Genomic DNA, 23,091 nt, shown 5'->3' with positions numbered 1-23,091 from the left:
ATCCTTGATGTCAATCATCAATACATGCCCATATATGGGCATGCTGATTCAACCATATAATGCAGATCTCTTTCCGTCAATCCTTATCCCTTTTATATCTGTATATGTCCGTCCACGCCCCTTTATGCCCATATATGGAGATATCTGTATATGTCAGTCCATGCCCCTTTATGCCCATATATGGAGTCATCTACACATGTGTGCGTTCCAATTTACACTTGCATCAAATATTGATTGAAATATTGATAGGACTCGCTCTACTTGTCATTCAAAGTCAAACAATACAATTATTGTAAGAATGTTGATCATATTTTTTTTCTGTGTGTGACTTTAAATTCAGACTGTTTGTTTGTGTGTGCGTGTGCGTGTGCGTGTGCGTGTGTGTGTGCGTGTGCATGCATATTTATTGGAGGGGACAAATGCTTTTTCTTCTATTTCAAGATGGAGGGACCATGTTCCCACCGTCCTCCCCGAGCTCAGTGTCCATGTTGACAGGAGAGATGATCAGAGGAGCAGAGTTTCTACCACCATCATTATTACATGGACTGAAGTATGGAAAGAGTTTCTCAGTGAAGGTGCAGCCAGTGAAAGTGTAGAGATGAACTCTGGTCTCCACATCATAAAAGGAGACCAGACCCTCCTCATAATCCACAAACACTCCCACTTTCTGGACCTCCTCTCTTACAGGGAGGAGGACAGGAGGGCTAGCAAGAGCCCTGTACTCATTTCTATTCCTCAACGCTATAGTCCAGAAACCATTGTTGGGACTCAGTGTGTTTACACCTTTCCTGTTGATGGACTCTCTGGCCACTCCTAAACGCCACTTAGTCTTCCCTGTAACCTGAACCTCATAGTAAAACCTTCCTGAGGAGAAGCTTTGTTTTCCTAATACATTGACACACGGAGAGAATCTCTCTTTGTTGTCAGGGAGATTCTTCCTTACATTTCCATGACTCACTTGTTTTTCATCCTCAGACAAGATGAGGTTGGGATGTGCTGTATCAGGGTACAGAGTTACATCCACCTCATATTGCTGGATCCTCCTCAGCTCAGCATCACACAGCTTCTTCTTCATCTCTTGACTGAGTTTCATCTCTTGACTGAGTTTCTTCTCTAGCTGAGCCACAGCTGTCCTCACTGTCCCCACATGTGAAGACTGATGGACATTGACCTTTGTCCAGTCCTTGGTGGGTCTCCATCCACAGTTTATGGATGGTAAGTTGTGGAGGAGGTGGAGGTGGTCTTCTGTGTGTGAGAGCTGTTTCATCTCAGAGCTTCTCTTCTCTAATTGAGTGATTTCCTGTTGCATCTCATTAATGAAGCCTTCAGCCTGTTTCTCTGTTGTTTTCTGCTTCTCTTCAATCACATCAATGAGCTCATTCTGGCTTCTCTCAATACAGCTGATCAGAGCAGTGAAGACATGCACACTGCCTGCTATCACTGTTTCTGCATCTTTCCTGCTGATCTCTACTGAGTGTTTGACCTCCTGAATCTTCAGTCGTCTTTCCTGGATCATCTGCTGAACTTCAGCCTCTGTCTTTGCTTCATATTCTGCTTTCAACTTGTGACTCCTGAACTGATTGGCCATCTCAGAGAATACTTTATTAACAGAGAATTCTATTCTCCTATAGAATGTTCTGTTACACAATGGACACTTACACACATCATTAGTGTCCCAGTAACGTGTGATACAGGCTTTGCAGTAGTTGTGTCCACATGGAGTGGTGATTGGATCAGTGAACACCTCCATACAGATAGAACACAGGAAGTGATCTTCAGACAGGAGACTGCTGGCAGAGGCCATTTCTACACACTGAGAATGAAAGTGTAAAAACAAAATAAATTCCTTTTGTAAGAGAGAACACAACCAGTGATCTACTATTGTGACTCTTCCAGTGAATATGTTCGATGATGCTACAAATCCAACGTTAAGCGGTGTTCTAGGATTCTTCTAGCAGGTGGTGTCCAGTAGGAGGCGATGGTGCGTCGATAAGGTGGTGAATGGTGTTCTCTCAGTGTGGGATCTACTTTTATACCAGGAGCTTCACATCATCACTGTGATGTCACTATGACTACAAGCCACGCCCACACACAGCCTTGCCCAAATAAGGAGTTCTGTGATGTCAGACTGGCCTCCAAGTACACTGATTGTCAATATTAGGTAGCCATAGCAACCCACAATCAACAAAGTGTTTTCTTATGGAAATCTATGAGGTGGAATCTCCATATATGGGCATAAAGAGTACAAACAGACACATATAAAGATATCTCCATATATGGGCATAAAGGCTACACACATAGACACAGATACAGATATCTCCATATATAAATGGTAGAGAGACACGTATATATAGAGATCTCCATATATGGGCGATATAATATTTACTAAATACATACATTTACAATATTTGGGTAGCAATATTAGGTAACCATCAACACAGGAAGTGATCCTCAGTATCCTCATAAAAGTGAAAAATGTGAAACACTGGAAATATATTAACCCATTAAGACCTGGAACGCATCTGTGTCACTTTAGATTTCTTTTGCTATTCAAAAATAGGTCCTCTGTCTGCAGCCATGCATTAGACACCAGCTATATGAGGGTCCTCTGTCTGCAGCCATGCATTAGACACCAGCTATATGAGGGTCCTCTGTCTGCAGCCACGCATTAGACACCAGCTATATGAGGGTCCTCTGTCTGCAGCCACGCATTAGACACCAGCTATATGAGGGTCCTCTGTCTGCAGCCATGCATTAGACACCATCTATATGAGGGTCCTCTGTCTGCAGCCATGCATTAGACACCAGCTATATGAGGGTCCTCTGTCTGCAGCCACGCATTAGACAGCAGCTATATGAGGGACCTTGAAATGAAAAGGTTTGAGTAAATGAAGTCTCTTGACGTGGTTATCGGCATGGCAACAGACCGGTATGCTCGTCCATGTCAACACCAGCATTTTAGGCAGTTTTCGGCAGCTCTTCCGATACAGATATATCTGCATGGAAACAGCTCTCTTCTGTTATCGTGGGGAAAGCTATCGCTGAAAATAGCCGATCTATAGATCTATAGCGCTCAACGTGTCTTCAACAGGAAAGACCTCCCTGGTAGAAGGGGAGGAGGGGGAGAATGAGGGGGAGGAAAGGGTTAAATCACCCCCCCCCCCACCCGGCCCTGTATTGACATAGTGACATGTTAATCTGCAATGACTCATTGATATTCTGCATGGCACGCTGACTCTACACACACACACACACACACACACACACACACACACACACACACACACACACACACACACACACACACACACACACACACACACACACACACACACACACACATGCAGCTCTCTTGTCAGACATAGATGGTTAGAACCATTCTCTTATGCATACACACGTTTGCATGCAGGTACGCATGCACGCTCATGCGCAGGCACACACACATGCAAACACGCACGCTCACACACACACACACACTCACAAGCAGCAGAGAGAGAGAGAGAGAGAGAGAATATGAGAATGCTTTTCATGTCAATGAAGCATAATTGAATTGATGGACAGAGAGACTGAGATTGTCTGTCTGTCTGTCTGTCTCATACATACAGACAGACAGACAGACAGAGAGACATCACAGTCTTTAAGGAGAAAGGGAGGAAGAGGAGGTTAGGAAGGAAGGAAGGAGGGAGGGATGAGAGGAAGAGGAGGTTAGCCCTCCATAAGGCCAGCTGTGATTGGCCCGTTAGAGCAGGCTGCTACCAGCTGCCCTCAAGGACATCCAGAGAGAGAGAGAGAGAGAGTTGACTTTGCAGCGGTGGGGGGGGGGGGGGGGGGGGGGGGCGGGGTAGGGGGGATGGTAGCAGGCCCCTGGGGTATTACAGTAAGGGGGGGGGATGGTAGCGGGCACCACACAGCCCCCCCAGGACCTCTGGCATGGTGTGGTGACACACACACACACACACACACACACACACACACACACACACACACACACACACACACACACACACATGCACATGCACATGCACACAGACAAACACACACACACACACACACACACACACACACACACATGTACAATCAGCTGACTGTGCGGTCCGGTCCACTCAGTCTGCTTGTGGGACAAACCCTAATGACGGGGGGTGGTGGTGTGGGGGGGGGGGGGGGAGTGTTGCTCAAGGGCAACTTGAACACGCCACACGGTGTCATGAATTAAAGCACTTTTTCACCTGTTTTTGGGGAGCAGGTCATCATAGTTATTAATTTTTTTATATATATATATATATATATATATATATATATATATATATATATATATATATATATATACACACAAAGATGTGCACACATTTTCTCAATTTTTCTGTCTGTCAGCGATCGTGGATTTAAGGTAATTACGCTGGCATGGGGATAAAAATCGATGTTTAATATTTAAAAAAATATTAAATATTATATCGCCCATATATGGAGATCTCTATATCTATGTGTCTGTCTGTACCATTATCTTTTTATGTGCCTGTTTGTACTCTTTATGCCCATATATGGAGATTCCACCACATAGATTTCCATAAGAAAACACTTTGTTGATTGTGGGTTGCTATGGCTACCTAATACTGACGATCAGTGTACTTGGAGGCCAGTCTGACATCACGGAACTCCTTATTTGGGCAAGGCTGACAGGGAACTCTGTGTGTGGGCGTGGCTTGTAGTCATAGTGACATCACAGTGACATCATAGTGATGATGTAAAGCTCCTGGTATAAAAGTAGATCCCACACTGAGAGAACACCATTCACCACCTTATCGACGCACCATCGCCTCCTACTGGACACCACCTGCTAGAAGAATCCTAGAACACCGCTTAACGTTGGATTTGTAGCGTCATCGAACATATTCACTGGAAGAGTCACACTAGTAGATCACTGGTTGTGTTCTCTCTTACAAAAGGAAGTGATTTCTTTTTTACCCTTTCATTCTCAGTGTGTAGAAATGGCGTCTGCCAGCAGTCTCCTGTCTGAAGATCACTTCCTGTGTTCTATCTGTATGGAGGTGTTCACTGATCCAATCATCACTCCATGTGGACACAACTACTGCAAAGCCTGTATCACACGTTACTGGGACACTAATGATGTGTGTAAGTGTCCACTGTGTAACAAAGCCTTCCGTAAGAGACCAGAATTCTCTGTTAATAAAGTTCTGTCAATGATGGCCGATCAGTTCAGGAGTCACAAGTTGAAAGAAGAATATGAAGCAAAGACAGAGGCTGAAGTTCAGCAGATGATCCAGGAAAGACGACTGAAGATTCAGGAGGTCAAACACTCAGTAGAGCTCAGCAGGAAAGATGCAGACACAGTGATAGCCGTCAGTGTTCAGGTCTTCACTGCTCTGATCAGCTGTATTGAGAGAAGTCAGGCTGAGCTCATTGATGTGACTGAAGAGAAGCAGAAAACAACAGAGAAACAGGCTGAAGGCTTCATTAATGAGCTGCAACAGGAAGTCACTCAGTTAGAGAAGAGAAGCTCTGAGCTGAAACAGCTCTCACACACTGAAGACCACCATGACCTCCTCCACAACTTTCCATCCATAAACTGTGGATGGAGACCCACCAAGGACTGGACAAAGGTCAATGTCCATCAGTCTTCACTTGTGGGGACAGTGAGGACAGCTGTGGCTCAGCTGGAGAAGAAATTCAGTCAAGAGATGAAGAGGAAGCTGTGTGATGCTGAGTTGAGGAGGATCCAGCAATATGAGGTGGATGTAACTCTGGACCATGATACAGCACATCCCAACCTCATCTTGTCTGAGGATGAAAAACAAGTGAGTCATGGAAACGTAAAGAAGAATCTCCCTGACAACACAGAGAGATTCTCTAAAATACTCAGTGTTTTAGGAAAACAAAGCTTCTCCTCAGGAAGGTTTTACTATGAGGTTCAGGTTACAGGGAAGACTAAGTGGCGTTTAGGAGTGGCCAGAGAGTCCATCAACAGGAAAGGTGTAACCACACTGAGACCCAACAATGGTTACTGGACTATAGGGTTGAGTAATAGAAATAAGTACTGGGCTCTTGCTAGCCCTCCTGTCCTCCTCCCTGTAAGAGAGGAGGTCCAGAAAGTGGGAGTTTTTGTGGATTTTGAGGAGGGTCTGGTCTCCTTTTATGATGTGGAGACCAGAGTTCATCTCTACTCTTTCACTGGCTGCACCTTCACTGATAAACTCTTTCCATTCTTCAGTCCATGTCTTAATGATGGTGGTATAAACTCTGCTCCTCTGATCATCTCTCCTGTCAACATGGACACTGAGCTCGGGGAGGACGGTGGGAACATGTTCAAATAGAAAAAAAAAATGTGTCCCCTCCAACAAATAATAATAATGGTAGAAACTCTGCTCCTCTGATTGTTGTGAGCTTGTAGATCTGCTATTTTCAAATAGCCTAGGTATAAAATAGGGCTAAAGTGGTTAATGTATGTTTTATAATTTCATAATTTTTATCTGCAAAGTAACTAGTAACTCCACTACATAACTCTGAGATGTAGTGGAGTAGAAGTAAAAGTATAGACAATTGGAAATACTCCAGTAAAAGTACTTCAAAATTGTACTTAAGTACAGTACTTGAGTAAATAATAAAAAATATACTTAGTTACTTTACACGACTGGACATTTGAACCCGCAACCTTGTAATCCACACACGAGCGCACATGCACACCCCCACGCACGCACGAAAAAAAAAGCACAGGTCTCCGCCAAGTCAGGTACGTTATTTTGGCCTCCTGGTGGTGCTATAATAGGCCAATGTGAAAAGGTTACCATTTATTCTTAGGCCTTTCACAGCAATCAGACACTGCATTCATGATTTGAGGCATTTTGTTCCAAAAATGTGTTTTGCTAAATTAGACCTGCTGGTGGCGCTATAACAGGCCAATGTGAAAAAATGGGTGGCATTTCTTCCTTGGCCTAGTGGGAATCTGCGTGTGAAATTTCACGGAAATTGCATGCTGCGTTCATGATTTGAGGCATTTTGTTCAAAACGGACCAATTCTGCAAACTTTGGAAGCCAACCTTAGCCAATCAAGATGGAATATGGGACATCGGACAGATCTGTGTTGATCACATGACTATAGAGATACTGTGTGCCAATTTGTGTGACGTTTGGATAAAATGTGTGGGAGTAATGTCAAAAAATGGGTTTTGTACAAATCGGCCTCCTGGTGGCGCTATAACAGGCCCAACATTTGGGGCAGAGGTTCTGAATTGGCATCCAGGGAGTGTGTGTGTGCACAGTTTTGCAGCGACCGGGCCAACGGTGCCGGAGATCACCTGGTAACACACGGACAGGACAGACACACGGACGGACACACGGACGGACGTTTGATATGTTTCGTGCTGTAGAAGCCCCGACGCGGAAGTGCATGTAAACAAAGCGTGCGTGCGAGACGGCGGAGGGTCCCGACTAACGCCTGGAACAGTAACATTTCTAACGCGATCCTCCATTGCAGAGTGATCGCCCATCGAAAACGGCTCACTTCCACCACGTTAAAAAGAAATGGAGATATTAAGCTTTTAGTCAAGGAGTTAACATTGGAGCGGACGAACGGAAGCATTTTTGACATGGATCCACATCCGTTCCTCTCCTTCTTAGAGACTCCTTGGATGATCCCAAAGTATCCCAAATGTATACGTATACGTTTCCCCTCCAACTGTTACTGTACACATACTTCCCCTTATATTGTTTTATTATGTTTTGACACTAGCTTTGCTCCCTCCCCTCCACAGCGAGGTCATAGCCACACCCCCCCCCCCCGCCAGGCAGAGAGCCCCTCCCCCTCTGTGCTCTGTGTACTCGTTATGTAAGTGGCCCCCCGAGCTGTGTGTGTGTGTGTGTGTGTGTGTGTGTGTGTGTGTGTGTGTGTGTGTGTGTGTGTGTGTGTGTGTGTGTGTGTGTGTGTGTGTGTGTGTGTGTGTGTGTGTGTGTGTGTGTGTGTGTGTGGGGGATGGTGATGCTGGTGTTCTCCAACAACCAGCACGGTGAGGAAACATTATCGTTCTCTCACTTCAACAGTGGGGAGAAAAAAAAAGATGTGCCAAGATATTAATTATTATTGCTGTGTGTGTGTGTGTGTGTGTGTGTGTGTGTGTGTGTGTGTGTGTGTGTGTGTGTGTGTGTGAGTGTGAGTGTGTGTGTGTGTGCTGAGTTGGCACGTTTAGCTAATCTAATTTCAAAGACCCCCATTTGACACCTTTTTTTTTCTTACCCTCCGGAACCCATAACCTACAGTACACTCTTAAAATCCTCACTTTTAACTCTGAGAGTGTACACATGGACCCAAATGAACCTGTAAGGGTCCATTTGGTTCCATGTGTACACTCTCAGAGTTACAGACCCATAAGGGTGCATTTGGTTCTATTTGTACACTCTCAGAGTCACAGACCCGTAAGGGTCCATTTGGTTCCATGTGTACACTCTCAGAGTTACACACCTGTAAGGGTCCATTTGGTTCCATGTGTACACTCTCAGAGTTACAGACCCGTAAGGGTCCATTTGGTTCCATGTGTACACTCTCAGAGTTACACACCTGTAAGGGTCCATTTGGTTCCATGTGTACACTCTCAGAGTTACACACCTGTAAGGGTCCATTTGGTTCCATGTGTACACTCTCAGAGTTACAGACCCGTAAGGGTCCATTTGGTTCCATGTGTACACTCTCAGAGTTACAGACCCGTAAGGGTCCATTTGGTTCCATGTGTACACTCTCAGAGTTACACACCTGTAAGGGTCCATTTGGTTCCATGTGTACACTCTCAGAGTTACAGACCTGTAAGGGTCCATTTGGTTCCATGTGTACACTCTCAGAGTTACAGACCCATAAGGGTCCATTTGGTTCCATGTGTACACTCTCAGAGTTACAGACCCGTAAGGGTCCATTTGGTTCCATGTGTACACTCTCAGAGTTACAGACCCATAAGGGTGCATTTGGTTCTATTTGTACACACTCAGAATCACAGACCCGTAAGGGTCCATTTGGTTCCATGTGTACACTCTCAGAGTTACAGACCTGTAAGGGTCCATTTGGTTCCATGTGTACACTCTCAGAGTTACAGACCCGTAAGGGTCCATTTGGTTCCATGTGTACACTCTCAGAGTTACAGACCTGTAAGGGTGCATTTGGTTCCATGTTTACACTCTCAGAGTTACAGACCCGTAAGGGTCCATTTGGTCAGTAACAGTGGTGTTTATGTAAATCCACTGGGACTCCATGATGAACTGATTAGAGGTATGGCAGGTCAAAGGTGAAAGGTCAAGGTCAGTGTGAGCTCACAGTGGGTTGTGCTGCATGTGAGTCAGAGTCAGACGATGACATCATCATGTGTCATATATATTTATATACCGTCGCTGTCTGGTGGAAACGGCCTGATATTAAAGAGGTATTTCACTTACAAAACAAATGTGGGTCATTTTATCGTCTACTCAGGCTTTTGTCAGCCTCCCAGACTGTTTTTAAGTTGCTTGATTCAGTATTTAGATATTTGATATTCATGTAATCAGACACGCCCCCTTCCTATAGAAACCCATTATAACTTCAAACTCTATTTTTTTAACATGTTAGATTCATCAAAAACACCCGTCCTTGGTTCTGCTGACTCACCCTGCCCCCCTAATATGTGAGGGGGCCGTGGTTTTTGGATTACTTATTTTTTCTTTTCTTCTTTTTTTATTGTATTGCATTTTTTCATTTTCCCCCAAAACATTACGAATACAAAAAAAAAGTTGTCAAAATTGTCCTATAGGCAGTGAATGAGTTAGGACTCGATCAAATTGAGGTCTTTCAGAAGTTTACTGTGTGATCAGATGGCAGACATCGGATAGAGCACCTTCTTCCTTACTTTTATTTGTTTTTATTGAATTCCTAAAGTGTGTCCCCATTGCCTTATGACTCTGTTTGCACTCTTAACTTATATTCCTGCAGTTTCTGCTGTATGTAAATGTGTTTGTTTATGTTGCAACTTTTTCTACTCCCTCCTAGAAGACATTTGTAGAATCACCAGAAGCAAAGATTTGAGTCAAAATGTTTTAAATGAATGTATATTCAAAGATTTGTACACATTTTCACCATTTTTCAAAACAATCTAAAATGACACATACTCTTTCCCGGTCTTAATCCATTTTGGGCGGGAACCCCTATTTTTTTTTACTATACTACCTTTCTTATACTACCTTATGTTGCTATATACTGTACATATCAACAAGAATCCCTTTTAGGGTTCTTGTTGATATGTACAGTATATAGCAACATACTTATATTTGTTGTAATTTTTGAATAAATATTTGAAGCTTTTCATAAAACTTGGGTCAGGATTTAGAAGGCGTTTTTAGACTAGGCCTCAGGTCTGAAGGGGTTAACCCATTACAACCTGGAACGCATCCGTGTCATTTTAGATGTCTTTGGCAATTCAAAAATAGCAGATCTACAAGCTCATAGCGCGGCGCTATGAGCTTGTAGATCTGCTATTAATGAAAAATCGTGAAAATGTGTGCAAATCTTTGAGTGTATATATATTTAAAGTGAATATTTGTAGCTCAAATCTTTGCTTCTGGGGGGGGGGTCCCTGGAACAACATATTTTCAGATGGGGGTCCGTGGTCAAATACACATCATTTTGGGGGTCCTTGATGTGAAAAAAAAATGTAAAACCACTGATACGGAAACATACGTTTTTCAGTAAACCGTTTTTAGGATTTAGAAGACATTTTGTAGAAATGGAACCTCAGGCCTTAAATGGGTTAACAAACTACGGTCCATCATGACGTCCCTAAACGCCAGCAGAGTTTAAAGGGTTTAAAGGTTTAATGACATTCACTTTTACACCACATTCAAAGTCGTTGTCCTGGTCCTTCAAAAGTGTACAAAAAGTTTTAAGTGAAAATTCCACTCCAGTGATCCATGAAAGGTGTTTTTCTCTCACATTTCTAAAGCCTTTTCAACTGCAATGAAAAAATAAATCTTTGCCTGCGGGTGTCGCTGGTGAGGGATTTTGCCTGTCAATCATCGCCTCTGCTCCGCCCCCCCCCAAAGGAAAGGATAGGGGAGGGGAGGGGCGAGGAGGAGAGTGGGCGGGATTAATCGACTGTGACCTCACTGTCGAAGGGCCAAGCTCAGATTACTTTTCAGCCTAATTATTCAGAAAACCCCAGACCACAGAAAATCCACTGAATGTTCTAAGTTCAGTTTTTTTGGGTGTAATTGAGGTCATAAAACCCCAAATAAAACATTGAAAATAAAAAAAGTGAAAATGAATGTCATAGAACCTTTAAGGCCTCGGTCACTTCAACGAGCTGCTGGGGTCAGAAAACATAATAAAGCACTTTGGTCTTAATGTCCTCCAGACAGCCAGAGAGAGACCTGCTGGCAGCGTTGCCAAGTCTGCGCGTTATAAGCCACGTTGGGCTTGTTCTTTGTCAATAAAGTTGCTCGGAAATCTATTGGTAGTATTTCCTATTTTCAATACTTTTACTTCTACTCCACTACATCTCAGAGGCAAATATTGTACTTTTACTCCACTGCAATTATTTGAAAACTTTAGTTACTAGTTACTTTGTGGATTTTGATTATTATTACAAAACATACATTAACCACTTCAGCCCTATATATACATGTTGGCCATTTGAAAATAGCCGATCTGCAAGCTCACAATGCGTGGCATCATGCCACATGAGTACAGACTGTAGACACAGTTACTTGTACCATGTGACCCAGTTGACACGGTTACACCAGCCACGTTATGTAAGACTGCCATCGATTGGCCCAAACGGTCGTATGTGTGGCATTGACTCTGAACCCATTCCATTCTGTGTCATTTTAGAATTTAGCTTTACACTTTGGCTATTCGAAAATAGCAGATCTACAAGCTCGTAGCGTGAGTGCCGCGCTACGAGCTTGTAGATCCGCTATTTTTGAATAGCCTAAGCAAATCCAAGGTGATGCAGATGCGTTCCTTGATTGAATCGGTTCAGTGAAGATAATGGGGGGAAGAAAAACTTTTCAACCTCTAACCTCTGTACCTCTAAATTGTAAAAACCCTAAATGTATGTAATTGCATGCTTGAAAAAAATGTCGGACTGAAACATGGCATCCCATTTCGTGGAAGTTTGCAAATTGGGGCCTGACTCCTCCCATTATACTGTGGGTTTTTTAAGTATTCGAAATACATGACACATGCACTGTCACGTGCCCACACACGCACACACACACACACATACACACACACACACACACACACACACACACGTGCACACGCACGCACGCACACACGCACGCACGCACACACACGCGAGCGAGCGCACACACACACACACACACACACACACACACACACACACACACACACACACACACACACACACACACACACACACACACACACACACACACACAGAGACCTGCGTGATGTGTCTTTTGTTCTCCTCCTAGATGTCTTGTGATAATGAGCCTGTTATTAAAATATAATAATAACTTAATGATCCTGTTATTAAAACGGATCATTACTCATTACGTCTGGCAGGTGTCTTATCTCTCACACTGTGTGTGTGTGTGTGTGTGTGTGTGTGCGTGTGCGCGTGTGTGTGTACAATGGACTACTCCATTTCCAACCTGGTATCATAATCTACAACATATCATTATAGCAAATGGCAAACATTATAGTCAAGAGAGTAAAACTTCATAGTTTGAGGTTTTGTCCAACAAAAAAGAGAAAGGAGGCTCCAATCTCTCACATTTAGAGAGCGGGTCGCTTCGCGGCGTCACTGCTACGTTTTACCAGTGATCCAACTGATATGACCATATATGGAGATATATGTCTGTCCTTGTCCCTTTATGACCATATATGGAGATATCTGTCTGTCTATCCTTGTCCCTTTATGACCATATATGGAGATATCTCTCTGTCCTTGTCCCGTTGATGGTTACTCCACTACATCTCGGATCCAAATATAGTACTTTTACTCCATTACAATTATTTGAAAACTTTAGTTACTAGTTACTTTGTAGATTTTGATTATTATTACAAAATACACATTAACCACTTCAGCCCTATATACATTTCGGCCATTTGAAAATAGCAGATCTACAATATCACAATGTGTCGCATTGTCGAGCTTGTAGATCTGCTATTGTCAAAAAGATTTTGTATACATTTGAAAACTTGAAATAGGCCATTCTGCATAACGAGTACTTTTGGTTCTTTAAGTACATTTTGATGCCAATACTTTTGTACTTTTACTCAAGTCAATTTTTAATACGGGACTTCTGCTTGTAACAGAATATTTCTATATCGCAGTATTGATACTTTTACTACTTTAAAGAGGTGGTGCCATGGTTTTGCACTTTTTCAGTTTTTCATGTGTCTATGAGGTTGATAGAACTTCATTAAGCCCCCTGGTGGTGTTTTTATGGTGTTTTATGTCTTCTCTGACTATTTTGAGTTTCTACCTGGAGGCTGAAACCTTGAGGGTCAAACGTGCCAATAGAGAAACAGCCATTTAATGACACAGTAAAAATATACCCTCCCCCTCACTATCATAACACAACAGGTGTGGGCATGAGGAGGAGGAGGGACTAGGACAGGTGGGTGGTGCTAAGGTGGTAGAGGAGGTGCTAAGGTGAGAACCAGGTATACTTAATGAACTGGAGGCGTGTCCACATAAAAAAAACATAATTTTAACACTTTCTGTACACTTTTTTGAAAAAAATCTTCCTCCTAGTAAAACCATAATACCTGATGATCATGTTTTAGGGGCGGGGGAAATCACTGAAAATCACGGCACCCCGTCTTTAAGTAAAATATCCTCTAAGCTACAGCCTCTCTAGTCTCTACCCTCTAAGCTGTAGCCTCTCTAGTCTCTACCCTCTAAGCTACAGCCTCTCTAGTCTCTACCCTCTAAGCTACAGCCTCTCTAGTCTCTACCCTCTAAGCTACAGCCTCTCTAGTCTCTACCCTCTAAGCTACAGGCCTCTCTAGTCTCTACCCTCTAAGCTACAGCCTCTCTAGTCTCTACCCTCTAAGCTACAGCCTCTCTAGTCTCTACCCTCTAAGCTACAGCCTCTCTAGTCTCTACCCTCTAAGCTACAGCCTCTCTAGTCTCTACCCTCTAAGCTACAGCCTCTCTAGTCTCTACCCTCTAAGCTACAGGCCTCTCTAGTCTCTACCCTCTAAGCTACAGCTTATCTGGTCTCTACCCTCTAAGCTACAGGCCTCTCTAGTCTCTACCCTCTAAGCTACAGCCTCTCTAGTCTCTACCCTCTAAGCTACAGGCCTCTCTAGTCTCTACCCTCTAAGCTACAGGCCTCTCTAGTCTCTACCCTCTAAGCTACAGCCTCTCTAGTCTCTACCCTCTAAGCTACAGCCTCTCTAGTCTCTACCCTCTAAGCTACAGGCCTCTCTAGTCTCTACCCTCTAAGCTACAGGCCTCTCTAGTCTCTACCCTCTAAGCTACAGCCTCTCTAGTCTTTACCCTCTAAGCTACAGCCTCTCTAGTCTCTACCCTCTAAGCTACAGCCTCTCTAGTCTCTACCCTCTAAGCTACAGGCCTCTCTAGTCTCTACCCTCTAAGCTACAGCCTCTCTAGTCTATACCCTCTAAACTACAGGCCTCTCTAGTCTCTACCCTCTAAACTACAGGCCTCTCTAGTCTCTACCCTCTAAGCTACAGCCTCTCTAGTCTCTACCCTCTAAACTACAGGCCTCTCTAGTCTCTACCCTCTAAACTACAGCCTCTCTAGTCTCTACCCTCTAAAGTACAGCCTCTCTAGTCTCTACCCTCTAAACAACAGGCCTCTCTAGTCTCTACCCTCTAAGCTACAGGCCTCTCTAGTCTCTACCCTCTAAGCTACAGCCTCTCTAGTCTCTACCCTCTAAGCTACAGCCTCTCTAGTCTCTACCCTCTAAGCTACAGCCTCTCTAGTCTCTACCCTCTAAGCTACAGGCCTCTCTAGTCTCTACCCTCTAAGCTACAGCCTCTCTAGTCTCTACCCTCTAAGCTACAGGCCTCTCTAGTCTCTACCCTCTAAGCTACAGGCCTCTCTAGTCTCTACCCTCTAAGATACAGCCTCTCTAGTCTCTACCCTCTAAACTACAGGCCTCTCTAGTCTCTACCCTCTAAGCTACAGCCTCTCTAGTCTCTACCCTCTAAGCTACAGGCCTCTCTAGTCTCTACCCTCTAAGCTACAGGCCTCTCTAGTCTCTACCCTCTAAGCTACAGGCCTCTCTAGTCTCTACCCTCTAAGCTATAGCCTCTCTAGTCTCTACCCTCTAAGCTACAGGCCTCTCTAGTCTCTACCCTCTAAGCTACAGCCTCTCTGGTCTCTACCCTCTAAGCTACAGGCCTCTCTAGTCTCTACCCTCTAAGCTACAGCCTCTCTAGTCTCTACCCTCTAAGCTACAGGCCTCTCTAGTCTCTACCCTCTAAGCTACAGCCTCTCTAGTCTCTACCCTCTAAGCTACAGCCTCTCTAGTCTCTACCCTCTAAGCTACATGCCTCTCTAGTCTCTACCCTCTAAACTACAGCCTCTCTAGTCTCTACCCTCTAAGCTACAGCCTCTCTAGTCTCTACCCTCTAAGCTACAGCCTCTTTAGTCTCTACCCTCTAAGCTACAGGCCTCTCTAGTCTCTGCCCTCTAAGCTACAGCCTCTCTAGTCTCTACCCTCTAAGCTACAGCCTCTCTAGTCTCTACCATCTAAGCTACATCCTCTCTAGTCTCTACCCTCTAAGCTACAGCCTCTCTAGTCTCTACCCTCTAAGCTACAGCCTCTCTAGTCTCTACCCTCTAAGCTACAGCTTATCTAGTCTCTACCCTCTAAGCTACAGGCCTCTCTAGTCTCTACCCTCTAAGCTACAGCCTCTCTAGTCTCTACCCTCTAAGCTACAGCCTCTCTAGTCTCTACCCGCTAAGCTACAGCCTCTCTAGTCTCTACCCTCTAAGCTACAGGCCTCTCTAGTCTCTACCCTCTAAGCTACAGCCTCCCTAGTCTCTACCCTCTAAGCTACAGGCCTCTCTAGTCTCTACCCTCTAAGCTACAGCCTCTCTAGTCTCTACCCTCTAAGCTACAGCCTCTCTAGTCTCTACCCTCTAAGCTACAGGCCTCTCTAGTCTCTACCCTCTAAGCTACAGCCTCTCTGGTCTCTACCCTCTAAGCTACAGGCCTCTCTAGTCTCTACCCTCTAAGCTACAGCCTCTCTAGTCTCTACCCTCTAAGCTACAGGCCTCTCTAGTCTCTACCCTCTAAGCTACAGCCTCTCTAGTCTCTACCCTCTAAGCTACAGCCTCTCTAGTCTCTACCCTCTAAGCTACAGCCTCTCTAGTCTCTACCCTCTAAACTACAGGCCTCTCTAGTCTCTACCCTCTAAACTACAGCCTCTCTAGTCTCTACCCTCTAAAGTACAGCCTCTCTAGTCTCTACCCTCTAAACAACAGGCCTCTCTAGTCTCTACCCTCTAAGCTACAGGCCTCTCTAGTCTCTACCCTCTAAGCTACAGCCTCTCTAGTCTCTACCCTCTAAGCTACAGCCTCTCTAGTCTCTACCCTCTAAGCTACAGCCTCTCTAGTCTCTACCCTCTAAGCTACAGGCCTCTCTAGTCTCTACCCTCTAAGCTACAGCCTCTCTAGTCTCTACCCTCTAAGCTACAGGCCTCTCTAGTCTCTACCCTCTAAGCTACAGGCCTCTCTAGTCTCTACCCTCTAAGATACAGCCTCTCTAGTCTCTACCCTCTAAACTACAGGCCTCTCTAGTCTCTACCCTCTAAGCTACAGCCTCTCTAGTCTCTACCCTCTAAGCTACAGGCCTCTCTAGTCTCTACCCTCTAAGCTACAGGCCTCTCTAGTCTCTACCCTCTAAGCTACAGGCCTCTCTAGTCTCTACCCTCTAAGCTATAGCCTCTCTAGTCTCTACCCTCTAAGCTACAGGCCTCTCTAGTCTCTACCCTCTAAGCTACAGCCTCTCTGGTCTCTACCCTCTAAGCTACAGGCCTCTCTAGTCTCTACCCTCTAAGCTACAGCCTCTCTAGTCTCTACCCTCTAAGCTACAGGCCTCTCTAGTCTCTACCCTCTAAGCTACAGCCTCTCTAGTCTCTACCCTCTAAGCTACAGCCTCTCTAGTCTCTACCCTCTAAGCTACATGCCTCTCTAGTCTCTACCCTCTAAACTACAGCCTCTCTAGTCTCTACCCTCTAAGCTACAGCCTCTCTAGTCTCTACCCTCTAAGCTACAGCCTCTTTAGTCTCTACCCTCTAAGCTACAGGCCTCTCTAGTCTCTGCCCTCTAAGCTACAGCCTCTCTAGTCTCTACCCTCTAAGCTACAGCCTCTCTAGTCTCTACCATCTAAGCTACATCCTCTCTAGTCTCTACCCTCTAAGCTACAGCCTCTCTAGTCTCTACCCTCTAAGCTACAGCCTCTCTAGTCTCTACCCTCTAAGCTACAGCTTATCTAGTCTCTACCCTCTAAGCTACAGGCCTCTCTAGTCTCTACCCTCTAAGCTACAGCCTCTCTAGTCTCTACCCTCTAAGCTACAGCCTCTCTAGTCTCTACCCTCTAAGCTACAGGCCTCTCTAGTCTCTACCCTCTAAGCTACAGGCCTCTCTAGTCTCTACCCGCTAAGCTACAGCCTCTCTAGTCTCTACCCTCTAAGCTACAGGCCTCTCTAGTCTCTACCCTCTAAGCTACAGCCTCCCTAGTCTCTACCCTCTAAGCTACAGGCCTCTCTAGTCTCTACCCTCTAAGCTACAGCCTCTCTAGTCTCTACCCTCTAAGCTACAGCCTCTCTAGTCTCTACCCTCTAAGCTACAGGCCTCTCTAGTCTCTACCCTCTAAGCTACAGCCTCTCTGGTCTCTACCCTCTAAGCTACAGGCCTCTCTAGTCTCTACCCTCTAAGCTACAGCCTCTCTAGTCTCTACCCTCTAAGCTACAGGCCTCTCTAGTCTCTACCCTCTAAGCTACAGCCTCTCTAGTCTCTACCCTCTAAGCTACAGCCTCTCTAGTCTCTACCCTCTAAGCTACATGCCTCTCTAGTCTCTACCCTCTAAGCTACAGCCTCTCTAGTCTCTACTCTCTAAGCTACAGGCCTCTCTAGTCTCTACCCTCTAAGCTACAGGCCTCTCTAGTCTCTACCCTCTAAGCTACAGCCTCTCTAGTCTCTACCCTCTAAGCTACAGCCTCTCTAGTCTCTACCCTCTAAGCTACAGGCCTCTCTAGTCTCTACCCTCTAAGCTACAGCCTCTCTAGTCTCTACCCTCTAAGCTACAGCCTCTCTAGTCTCTACCCTCTAAGCTAAAGGCCTCTCTAGTCTCTACCCTCTAAGCTACAGCCTCTCTAGTCTCTACCCTCTAAGCTACAGGCCTCTCTAGTCTCTACCCTCTAAGCTACAGCCTCTCTAGTCTCTACCCTCTAAGCTACATCCTCTCTAGTCTCTACCCTCTAAGCTACAGCCTCTCTAGTCTCTACCCTCTAAGCTACATCCTCTCTAGTCTCTACCCTCTAAGCTACAGCCTCTCTAGTCTCTACCCTCTAAGCTACAGCCTCTCTAGTCTCTACCCTCTAAGCTAAAGGCCTCTCTAGTCTCTACCCTCTAAGCTACAGCCTCTCTAGTCTCTACCCTCTAAGCTACAGGCCTCTCTAGTCTCTACCCTCTAAGCTACAGCCTCTCTAGTCTCTACCCTCTAAGCTACATCCTCTCTAGTCTCTACCCTCTAAGCTACAGCCTCTCTAGTCTCTACCCTCTAAGCTACATCCTCTCTAGTCTCTACCCTCTAAGCTACAGCCTCTCTAGTCTCTACCCTCTAAGCTACAGCCTCTCTAGTCTCTACCCTCTAAGCTACAGCTTATCTGGTCCTTGTGGACGTTAGGTTTATTTTCACTAGAAAACTGTTGTTATCCTGCACTAGCACAACATTATCAGTATACGACACAACAAAATATGTCATCGTTACAGGAAATTGATCGTCGAGCCAGAACACCCTGAAAACCCTGAAAACCCTGCATTCATTCATTCCAGAGATAAAACATCATAAAAAAAACGTTGTTATTGGATGGGTTTGGGAAACGCCAAGCGGCTGCATCCATCCAAACAGAACATAATCGCTGAGAGAGATAATGTTTTGCTATGATGCTTTTTTTTCCTTCTTCTCCCCCCTTCAGTTTCTATCAGCAATGCGCCAGGCAGCCCCGTTTCTAGCACTTTTTTCCGGTGCTCCCTCGTCGCTATAGGTCATTCCTACCAACAAAAAGGGGAGAAAAAAATCAATCTTTCAGCTTGTGTGACTGTAATATTAAGAGTGCAGGCGCACACAATTAATACGGTCGCACAAGCGTGCGATTGCACACACACACACACACACACACACACACACACACACACACACACACACACACACACACACACACACACACACACACACACACACACACAGTGTTATAGTGTGAGCAGCTTGCGGTGGTTGTGGGTTCAGAGCTGGATGAGATGCTCTTGACATTTCAAGCTCCTCACGGCGGTGGGCGGCGGCACGAAAGGAATCAAACGCTGTTATTGAGCTGCTGTTCTGCTCCCCAACACTCCTATAACCCCCCTCTCTCTCCCTCTCCCTCTCCCTCTCTCTCTCTCTCTCTCTCTCTCTCTCTCTCTCTCTCTCTCTCTCTCTCTCTCTCTCTCTTTCTCCCTCTCTCTCTCTCTCTCTCCCTCTCCCTCTCCCTCTCCCTCTCTCTCTCTCCCTCTCCCTCTCCCTCTCTCTCTCTCTCTCTCTCTCATATATACTGTACTGACTGTATGCTTCCACTCGTCACAAATCATTACCTTTGAGATCCTGAGAAAATCCCTCAAATCCCTTCTCGTCTGTTCTTCTCTCTTCTCCTCTATTCTCGCCTCTTCTATTCTCCTCTATTCTTGTCTCCTCCTCTCCTCTCCTCTTTTCTCCTCTCCTCCTCTCCTCTGTTCTTCTTTATCTTCTGTACTTTATTTGGGTCAAAAACGGTGACATTTGTAGAATGTGTTGCGCCCCCTATGGGTGGAAGTGAAATGGCATTGGCCCTGGGTTCATTACTGGCCCCTCAGTGATCCTATGTTGGGACAGACAGGACGCTGTGTTCATGATTTGTGTTTTTGCCAAGCGGACCCTCCCACAAATTTCAGAAGCCAATCGTAGCCAATCCAAAGGGAATGTGAAAAATCTGACTGATACATCTTGATCACATGACCAAAGACAGAGTGTGTGTTTGTTAATGAATATTGATATGGATAATTCTCAGAATAGATCCCAAGGCTAGAATCCATCAGTAGGTCCTTAAGAAGCCTCTTTTTTTCCCCACTTTTAATGGTTAATTTAGCTAAGGTAAGCCTAACCCCACTATTATAAACTGGTTAAGTCTGCACCATTGTAGTCAATGATGTATGTAATAGCACGGGGGAGTCACTTATAGTCTCTGATCAGCAATATTGCCGCCGCTACCAAGTGACACATGTTGACGTCCCTTTTCTATTCTCCTCTCCTCTCCTCTCCTCTCCTCTCCTCTCCTCTCCTCTCCTCTCCTCTCCTCTCCTCTCCTCTCCTCTCCTCTCCTCTCCTCTCCTCCATAGGAGAGGACATTTAGGTGTTTATATGTGTGACTGTGGTTGGTTGTGCTGATCAGTGTAAAGTAACTAAGAGAGAGGCAGGTTCAACACTAACAAAGGAAGACATTACTCACATACAGTGTCTCAATTTGGCTTCAGATGGGTTCCTATCGGAATGAAATATTTAGGGGTTAAACTTACTTCAGATTTGGACAAAATTGTCACACTAAATTATGAGCCATTACTGAATATGATAAAAAATAATTTGGAAAAGTGGGGTGCGCTGAAACTGTCTCTATGGGGTAAGGTGAATGTTATCAAAATGGTGGTTGCTCCCCAGTTTAATTATATTTCAACAATGCTTCCACTAAATATCCCAGACAAGATTTTTAAAGAGTATGACAAAATTATTAGAGATTTTCTTTGGGAAAAAAAGAAGCCTAGAATCAAACTGAGTAAAATGTGGACGCCTAGAGATAGAGGTGGCCTTGGCTTACCGGATATGAGGACATACAATATATCCTTTGAAATAGCTAAACTGTCCAAACACTGGAGCGGGTTAAATCCAGACTTAGACTGGGTAATCATCGAGAGAAATCTGTCTTCACCATTCCGCCCAATTGCCGTTCTGTCACAGTCAGTGAGGAAGGAGCCCAATTTGAATCCTATAATTTCACACTCAAGGAGTGTATGGGGTAAAATTCATAAAGCATATAAATTGCCACATTATAAACAATTATACTCTTCACTTTGGAATAATCCTAAAATATGTATTGGGAAGACAAAGATACATTGGAAAAAATGGCAGACAGCAGGGGTTAATACTATTGGTGATTTATTTGAGAATGGGGATTTTATAACTTGTTCAAATTTAAAAGAGAAATATGACCTTGGAAATGATGGTACATTCTGGAAATATTTACAAATGAGACACTGTCTCGGTAGTACATTCGATGCTGGTGAAAATTCACTTGCTAGATATTTAGAATTGCCACATGAATGTCATACTGCATCTGTTTTTTATAAAATGTCAAAACAACTGCTGGGGGATACATGTGACGGTCTCAAACTGATTTGGCAGAAGGATTTGGGTATTGATATTGAAGACGATCATTGGAAGAGAATTATAGCAAATGTAGGAAGTGGGATCCGAGAAGCAAGAGGGAAATTTATTCAGTATGAAATAATTCATAGATATTATTTTACACCGACTAGATTACTTAAAATGGGGATAGCAGATAACAATACATGTTGGAAATGTAATGAAGAGGTTGGCACGTATATGCATATGATATGGGATTGCCGCATGGTGTATCCATTCTGGTGTACAGTTTTAAAATATTTGGAGAAATGGGTGGGACTCACTCTGTCCCCACAACCGCGGCTCTGCCTATTGGGGGACAGGGCAGCGGTTCCTGGGATAAATAACAACGAATTCACTATTGTGAAAGTTGGACTTGTTACAGCTGCCAGAATACTGCTGCGGAATTGGAAGACCCCTAGGACACCTGGGCTTAAAGAATGGAATGAGGAAATGATTAAGATTACATCATACGAATATATGTTGGGTAGAGTGAATGGAGAAAAAAAGATGAAGGACACATGGGACAGATTTTGGATATATATGAACCTTCTCTGATATTGGGACAGCATTTATTTTGTATTTTGTTATTATTTTGTATTTTATTTTTTGGAATGGCTGTATTGTTGTTTTATGCTGTATGCTGATTTGTACCACTGGAGTTACATTTTGTATCATATTGAAAAACAGAGAGAGAGAGAGAGAGAGAGAGAGAGAGAGAGAGAGATCTCAGATGTGGTTTGACACTCTAACACACAGACACACACAGACTTTTCTTATTACATTGTCACGGTAGAGATAAGGGGGAATACTGCAGTGTGCACACACACACACACACACACACACACACACACACACACACACACACACACACACACGCTCGTACACACACACACACACACACACACACACACACACACACACGCTCGTACATACACACACACACACACACACACACACACACACACACACACACACACACACACACACACACACACACACACACACACACACACACTCGTACATACACACACACAAACACACACACACACACACACACACACACACACACACACACACACACACACACACACACACACACACACACACACACACACACACACACACACTCGTACATACACACACACACACACACACACACACACATAATTTCTTCAGTGGTTCTTTGGGGTTGAAGTGACATTTGACAGATTGCTACTGTATATATAGCACCTCTAAAGAGGCATTAGACATTAATTAGGCATTAAAAATAACAGATCTGCAAGCTCATAGCGCGGCACCGCGCTATGAGCTTGTAGATCTGCTATTTTTGAAAAATCGTGAAAATGTGTGCAAGTGTTTGAATATATATTCTTTCAAAGCGAACATTTTTAACTCAAACCTTTGCTTCTGGGGGTCCCTGGAACA

General features: G+C 44.5%; 2 protein-coding genes across 2 annotated transcripts; one reads left to right on the top strand and one right to left on the bottom strand.

The window, feature by feature from the left end:
• Positions 1 to 436: 436 nt before the first annotated feature.
• On the bottom strand, positions 437 to 3,932 carry LOC308090973 (E3 ubiquitin-protein ligase TRIM69-like; the record flags this gene model as incomplete). Its single annotated transcript, XM_080436245.1, has 2 exons — positions 437 to 1,400; positions 3,877 to 3,932. The coding sequence occupies 2 exons, from the start codon at positions 3,930 to 3,932 to the stop codon at positions 437 to 439; spliced, it is 1,020 nt and encodes a 339-aa protein (XP_080292371.1).
• Positions 3,933 to 5,696: 1,764 nt separating this feature from the next.
• On the top strand, positions 5,697 to 6,329 carry LOC308090972 (erythroid membrane-associated protein-like; the record flags this gene model as incomplete). Its single annotated transcript, XM_080436244.1, has 1 exon — positions 5,697 to 6,329. The coding sequence occupies one exon, from the start codon at positions 5,697 to 5,699 to the stop codon at positions 6,327 to 6,329; it is 633 nt and encodes a 210-aa protein (XP_080292370.1).
• Between the last annotated feature and the right edge of the window lie 16,762 nt (positions 6,330 to 23,091).

This window comes from Gymnoscopelus braueri, assembly GCF_963280865.1.
Source record: "Gymnoscopelus braueri genome assembly, chromosome: 8".
NCBI lineage: Eukaryota > Metazoa > Chordata > Actinopteri > Myctophiformes > Myctophidae > Gymnoscopelus > Gymnoscopelus braueri.
This window is presented reverse-complemented; position numbering and strand designations above follow the sequence as displayed.